Source organism: Festucalex cinctus, chromosome 15 (assembly GCF_051991245.1).
Source record: "Festucalex cinctus isolate MCC-2025b chromosome 15, RoL_Fcin_1.0, whole genome shotgun sequence".
In the NCBI taxonomy this organism is placed as follows: domain Eukaryota; kingdom Metazoa; phylum Chordata; class Actinopteri; order Syngnathiformes; family Syngnathidae; genus Festucalex; species Festucalex cinctus.
In genome coordinates this window covers 5,182,501-5,190,000 of record NC_135425.1, presented here as the reverse complement: position 1 = coordinate 5,190,000, position 7,500 = coordinate 5,182,501, and the positions used below count along the sequence as shown (strand labels likewise).

Sequence of the window (7,500 nt, the reverse complement as noted above, 5' to 3'; positions counted from 1 at the left end):
TTATGAACATGTTACTTTCATTAATAAACTAAAGATCATTTAAGCCAGGTGTGTCAAACATATGGCCCGTGGGCTGGATCAGGCCCGCAAAGGAGTTTAATCCGGCCCATGAGATGATTTTGTAAAGTAAAAAAAAATAAAAAATTAATGACGGACTAAATGATCAGCCGGCCACAATCAAAACATAAATTTATATTTATATCAAGTTGTAATTTCACAAGCAACCCTCAGATGAGCAATGCACCTTGTACGGGGGAATCGTCCTGGATGACGCACAACTTAAAAGTTATGGTTTGTTTAATTATTAGGGCCCGAGCAGCGACTGCTGCGAGGTCCCTCTTGTTTTTGTAAGAATTCTTATTCTTCTCCTTCTCCTCCTTCTTCTTCTCCTTCTTCTCCTTCTTCTTCTTCTCCTCCTTCTTCTTCTCCTTCTTCTCCTTCTCCTTCTTCTCCTTCTCCTTCTCCTTCTTCTCCTTCTCCTCCTTCTTCTTCTTCTCCTCCTTCTTCTTCTCCTCCTCCTTCTTCTCCTCCTCCTCCTCCTCCTCCTCCTTCTTCTTCTCCTCCTCCTTCTTCTTCTTCTTCTTCTCCTCCTCCTCCCTCCCCCTCCTCCTCCTTCCTCCTCCTCCCTCCTCCCTCCTCCCTCCTCGTCGTCGTCTCCGTAAACGATCGCATTTTTGAGGGCCTAAACATTTACAAAAACTCACCAAACTTTGCAATCTCTTCGGGTCCGGCGAAAAATTTGATATTATGAAGTTGTCATAACAACACGACTCTATAGCGCCACCTAGCGTAGAAAAATAAAAACCAATCCCGGCCCGTTTGACCTAGAGCTACGAAAATTGCCAGGCACGTGTAGCACCCCGAGATGCACAAAAAAGTCAGTGGAAGCCATTTCCTAAAATGTACAGGAAGTGAGCTATGAATTTTTGAATGTCCAATTTTGGCATTGACATTCACTGTGGTCATACTTTTTCCCCCTTTGCAAATATTTTTCAGCCAGTTGACTTCAAACTTGCCATGTATCATCTCAAGACCCAAGACAACAACTGGGCAAAATATCTTAACTTTTTGGAATACTATATGACGGGGGCGGGGCATCAAATATTGCCTTTAAAATTTAATTTGTCCAGAAAGACAAAATGCTGAATAACTCCCATGAACAAGCTCCAAAAAATCTCAAACTTCTCATGCAACTTAATAGTCACGGCCTGAAAACATCTATATGAAACAATTCTGTTATATATATATATAGCGCCACCTAGTGGTGACAATAAATGTCATACTTTACGTTTTTAGCTACTGTGCCAAGCTCTTTGAAGGGATCCAGTTGAAAATTGGTCAGACAAGCCTTAAGATGTTGATCATGCCCCAAACCGAATATTGTAACTTTTCGCCAAAGGGCGTGGCCGCTACGGTGCCTCAAAGTCTGGTAATTTTTCGTGGCAATAAAAGCTGCTTTTACTTGACCCAGGTAATCCTATCTTCTCAAAATTTCACACATTTGATGAGAGTCCAGCCCTTAAGACATCTACGAACTTCTATTTCATCTTACTGATAGCGCCACCTTCTGGAATTTTTTTTTCTTACTATTTTTCTTCAATGTTTTTCTCCAACCACATTAACTGCACCTACCTCATATTTGCTCAGATGAGGGTTTCGGTCATCATGATGTCACAACACGAAGTTTGTGATTTTTTGCGAATCGCTGTGGGCGTGTCTAAGCGCTGTTCGCCAAGAAAACAACACCAATTTTGAGGGCCTAAACCGGCACAGAAACGCATGAAACTTGGCACACACATCTGGCCTGGCAAAATGAGCGATATTTTATCCTGGATTGTGCTATTTTTACAAAAATGACTCAATAGCGCCCCCTAGAAAATTTTAATGAAGCAGCCCCGGTTGTACGTTTAAGCAAGATCTACGAATATTTTTAGGTGTATGAGGGAGCCCAAGACCTACAAAAAAGTCTCTTGGACCCATGTGCTAAAATGAACACGAAGTGAGCTACGAATTTTTGAATGTCCCATTTTTTACGATTTTAGCACATTTACAGGGGGCATACTTTTGCCCACTTCTCCTACACGTTTCATCCAACTGACTTCAGACTTGACCTGGGCTATGTCAAGACCTGAGCCAACGACAGGGAGAAAAATCTTGACTTTTCTAAATACTATATGATGAGGGCGGGGCATCAAAATTTGTGTTTCGCAATGAAAAATGATATGCTTAATAACTCTCCGGTACATGCTCCAAAAAATCCCAAACTTGACATGTATGTTTATAGTCAAGGCCTGAAGCTATCTCTATGACAACATTCAGTTATATATGCAGCGCCACCTAGCCCTTGAGGCATGAAAAAGAAATACCCCACTTACGGTATTTTTACAAAAATTGTAAACTCATTCTCAGTGTGATCACGAAGTCATTTATGAATATTCTTTTACTTTCCACCACTCAAACTGTTCACTGGCATCAGACCTAACCAACCATACATATTTTTGTTACTTAGTTTTATGTATTTTTGATAGCCTCTATGGACATTAAAAGCAATATCGTGAATGCAGGCTATGCTTAATAACTCCCAGGTACATGCTCCAAAAAATCCCAAACTTGAAATGTATATTTATAGTCAAGGCCTGAAGGTATATCTCTGACAAAATCCAGTTATAAATACAGCGCCACCTAGTCCTTGAGACATAAAAAAAAAATGCCTCACTTACGGTATTTTTGCAAAAATTGTAAACTCATTGTAAGTGTGATAACTAAGTCATTTATGAATATTCTTTTACTTTCCACCACTCAATATGTTCACTGGCATCAGACCGATCCAAACATATGTATTTTTTATTTAGTTTTATTTATTTTTTTATCACCTCTATGGACAATAAAAGCAACATTGTGCAATGAGTACGAGCGATGATGTGTGTATATATACTTTTACGAAAAATACCAATCAGGGCAACTCATTGCCTAAAAATAAAAAAAGACGCTGATTTTTGCAGATCTTAACAATCACCAAAACCCATTGAGCTTGACACACTCATCACACCTGGCAAAAAAAAAAAATAATCCACATGTTTATCATGCCATTTTCAAAGAAATTCTGCTTCCAATGTGCCAGTACCCCAACGTGCAAGTACCCCAACGTGGCCTGGGCTGCGAGGGCCCTTTATAGCTGCTCGCAGCTCTAGTTTTTCTTGTTGTTGTTGTTTTGTTTTTTTTTTAATCATAGACCGACATAAACGTGTTAAATATGACACAAATGAATTTTCTGGTACACAAATAGCTATGCCAAGGATTAGTGTCCTTGTAAAGTCAATAACGCATATGCTCCCAAAAAACGGATAAATCCGTTCTATTTTAAATATTACCCTGCTCCCAAAGGCGTATTTGTTTGTTTTGTTTTGTTTTTTATGCCAGAGCATATAGGAGGCTTTAATGCAGCCTCTGAACTGAAGAGAATGCTTGAAGCAGTGGTAGTTATAAAAAAAATAAAAATAAAAATGGCCAGCAGGCGGCATCAGAGTATAAGAGATCAACCAGGGCCATGTTGCAACAAGCTCTTTTTCCCCACAGTTTTCACCAGGAATTGTGAATATTGATGAAAGTTCTTCTAATGCTAATTGCTGCAAAATGGAAACAGATAGAAATATACTTTTTTTTTTTTTTTTTTTTTTTTTTTTTATCCTGATGAAAGATGAGACTAATCTTTGGTTTTGGTAGGTTCCATGTTTTGATCGCAATAGGACACAATATTCTGTGGGCCTTGCAAAATCAGTCCAAATCCAGTCAAACAGCGAAAAATGTGCTGGGACTTGATGAGTTAACTGCGCCACGCAATGCATTCTGGGAACAATATATATGCAAAACAGGTCAATTTAACACATCCGGAACTTTTACAGGAAAAATGTTGCCTGCTTCCATTTGCGTCCGTGTTATTTTTCAGAACAATATGATGACAGTTGAGCGCCGTAATTTAGGGCTGGCACACAAATCGTGAAAATCTGCGCATAAATGACGGCAATTGTTTTTAAATTATATACCGTTATTTTCCCGATGCGGTCCACTTGGTAATATATTTTCCTCCATGCGGCCCCTGAGCTAATATGAGTTTGACACCCCCGATTTAACCAGTTACAGTGTCCGCAAAATTCAATTTAGAACTTGTTTGTGGAGTTTTTATCATGTCCTTCATATTTAACTCATTCACCGCCTTTGACAAATGATTGCATCAGAGAAGAAAGCCACGCCCGCTGCCATTGACAAATGAATTCTTCAAACCCTTTTTTTTTAATGGGAATGGTCAGAGCAATGTCTACTGCATGTGTAGCGTCACTTTGAAGGCCAATTCATTTCGGCCACCAGATGGCAACAACGCCAGGAAAGTGCGATTCCCAGGATGATCCTACATCAGGGGTGCTCATTACGTCGATCACGATCTACCGGTAGATCGCGGAGGTATTATTGGTCGATCGTTGCGTGACATTAAAAAATAGAAAACAGCCTCCAACTTCTTCATTAATAAAACAAACAAAAACAAAAAAGGGGGGGGGGGTTATAGGGATTTTACACTGTTCAGCATTTTTTTTTTTGCCTCTGTGCCTTTGCGACTTCTACTTGTAAATGTCCAGTAAAATAAAATGACTTATTTTCTGTCCTGTAGGATTGGTGGAAAGTCGAGGTGAATGACCGCCAGGGATTTGTTCCTGCTGCCTACGTGAAGAAGCTGGATCCTAATCAGTCCTCTTCTCGAGAAAACCTGGATGAACATGGTAGCATTGGACTTCGCCAAGAACAAATTGAGAATCAGTAAGACCAAAAAAGAACAGATATTTTGTTTTTCACCTTTAGCACATTATTGTCACCCCTTCTGGCCTTTTTCTGTCTCTAACAACATAATCTTTGCACTGGTACTGCTCAGGCTCATCACCAAAGAGGCCTGCAGCGTGTCTATGCGCATGAAGCAGGTTGAAGAGCTGTGAGTAGGAACTAGTTGAATACTTACCTACTCTGTGTTCAGTGTTACTAAATTTTGATCATACATGTTAGAGATGGGCATTCAACCAAATCTTCTTGAGCATTCAGTAAATTGATTAAACCATTTTTTTTCCCACAAAAAGATGTTTTCTACACAGTTGACAGAATTTCAATATCAACTCTTTTACTGCCACACGTTATCAGAAAAACAGCCCCTAATGCCAGCGGATTTCGAGCATTTTAAATCATTTTTCGAAGCAAACAGAATATTGTGTTCTTTTGCTACATAAACAACATGGGTACCACATGAAAGATCACATTCCATTCTTTCATTAGAAAAAAAGTGTGTTTCTACCTTATTCTGTTCTTTAGTAATCACCATTTGAAAATAGGTCATTTGAGTGACATTGAGCGAAAATTGAAAAGAAAAGATAAATTTTCTCCACAACAGTGACTTTGATACTAATATTTATTGTGTAGCGATAATTGGGTCGTCTTTTGGACGAATTAATAATCTGGACGTTACAGAGGTAAATTGTATTTACCTCGATAACCTCTGGGGCACCACGTTGAATTTGCTTTGAGTTAACAGGAGCAAACAACGACCAAAATCCTTCTTTCATCAGTCATTGATAATCTAAAGTCGCCACACTCGATATTCAGTGGTTCGTTGTACTAACAAAAGAATAATAATCCACTCGGAAACACAGATGACTTAGGCGGAATACAGTTCATAAAACATGCATTTATTCACGATTGCTACACTACAGAATCAAAATACTGCCTATCTAACTATTCTACCGTCAGAAGAAAAGAAATAAAATAAAGCGAATGAAAATAAGGAAGGAATGCGAATGAATAAAGAAACAGGGAAAAGAGAAAATTTGACCTGCCAGATTTGTGAGGTTTCAAACGTAAGTGGCACACAGTGGATACGCCGAGGTAGAAATCAAGCGCACTTACGAGACTTAGAGTTGCGTAGAAACAAACAGAAGTGGCGGCCTTTTTGACAAGGGGGAAAAATAGTCAATGTTCGTTGAAAAAGGCAAGAAAAAAAAAGGGTTTATTCCACAGGTTAGCAAGGGAGCCACGCCAGGGGCCTGACGTAGTTGCGCGGCTCGTCCCTTGATTGGTTGGTCGACTTGGCGAGGTTGGTTCTGCCGGACGGCTGCCCGGTTCCAGTGTTGCAGCTCGGTCAGTACGCGCCTGCGTACGGGGAAGGCCAGCCGTTGGAGGTGCGTTGGCACTGCGGCGGAGCGCCACCGAGTAGCAGGTGCGGTGCGCGGCTTAGGTGCACAACCTTGAGTCCGGCGGTGCGTTGCAGGTGTACCCGGGACCGCGAAGGTCGGGCGGGTAAGCACCGATAGTGGAACAAAAAAACAAAACAAAAAACAAAAGAGTCTTTAGTCAGCGTTGCAGTTGAACCTGCTTTGGCGTGGCGTGGAGCGAGGGTACGCTCTCGGCAACCGTTACGGCCAGGAGAGAAAAAGCCACGTGGTTGGCCAGTTTCTTAGAACAAAGAGTTCGAGCAGCCTGGCTGGGCCACTTGCAAGTCGGGCCAGAGTTTTTGGAAGAGCTTGTGAGAGCAGGAAGAGGGCAAGAGGGCGGGCAGTGGTCTGCTCATCCTTTTTATAGTCTCTGGGTGGGGCGAGCAGGTGAAGGCACACCCTTCTGTTCGCTCGCGCAGACTCTCAGAGGAAAATTATTAACAAGATTAATAATTTGGCATTAAATTTGGTCAGTCTGGCAAATCAGTTTTCCCACACAACCCGTTTAACACACATTGTAATTAATGCATCATAAACTAACTTGTGAGGTAACTTCTACTTGTCTAATCTGACTGAACTGAGAGATATTGGTTATCTTTCATTCTTTATGGAGTACACATGAAATAGGATGTTCATACACACAAGATATTACATGAATCATTCGTAGTTCAGTTGTCTGTCAAGAATTACCATGATATAAATGTGTAAAATGCGATTACTTATGTGAATTGTCACTAAGGATAGTTCCAAGTTTCGCCACTTGGAGGTGTTGTTGCTCCATCTAGACGTTCCAGGAAGGGCGAGGCGCCAGAGTATCCTTTTGTGATTGATAAGAAGTCATGAGCATTCCTTTGATCGGTCATTTGTGTATTCCAAACCATTGGAGCCATTTGTTCGGGCTCCGAGAAGACTGCTTGAAATACACTCCTTCGGCAGACGCATAAATTCCTTTGTCACCTGGTCAGTGGCTTCAAAAGAGTTTTGTTGGTGGCTGGGTTGCCACCTGCCGAGCTGACCAGGCTTGGATCCTGTCTGGGCAGTGGAATATTCATGCACTGCAGAGAATTTGCTTTAGGAGAAGCAAACTAAAAAAAAATTAGAGGGTAGAGTGGAACTTAGGCAATAGTTGTTACAATTGTTTAGTGACGCTCCGTCAATTTAGGTTTAATGTTACAAAGGCTTTGATCATTCACGTCAGCCTTGAAAACGTTCTAGTTCATCAGATTGCGTCATGTTTCATTGTAATTTGCAGCTC

The 7,500-nt window shown here is 40.9% G+C and overlaps 1 protein-coding gene across 7 annotated transcripts in view; it reads left to right on the top strand.

Annotated features, from left to right (window-relative positions):
* sptan1 (spectrin alpha, non-erythrocytic 1) overlaps positions 1 to 7,500 on the top strand; it is a 307,457-nt gene that overhangs the window by 118,513 nt on the left and 181,444 nt on the right. For 4 of the 7 annotated variants that reach the window (XM_077498150.1, XM_077498148.1, XM_077498149.1 and 1 more), the window contains exons 21-22: positions 4,664 to 4,809; positions 4,922 to 4,978. In XM_077498150.1, coding sequence (XP_077354276.1) covers positions 4,664 to 4,809; positions 4,922 to 4,978 — 203 coding nt within the window. The remainder of the gene's footprint in view (positions 1 to 4,663; positions 4,810 to 4,921; positions 4,979 to 7,500) is intronic. The other 3 variants (XM_077498154.1, XM_077498152.1, XM_077498151.1) reach the window with 1 other exon arrangement.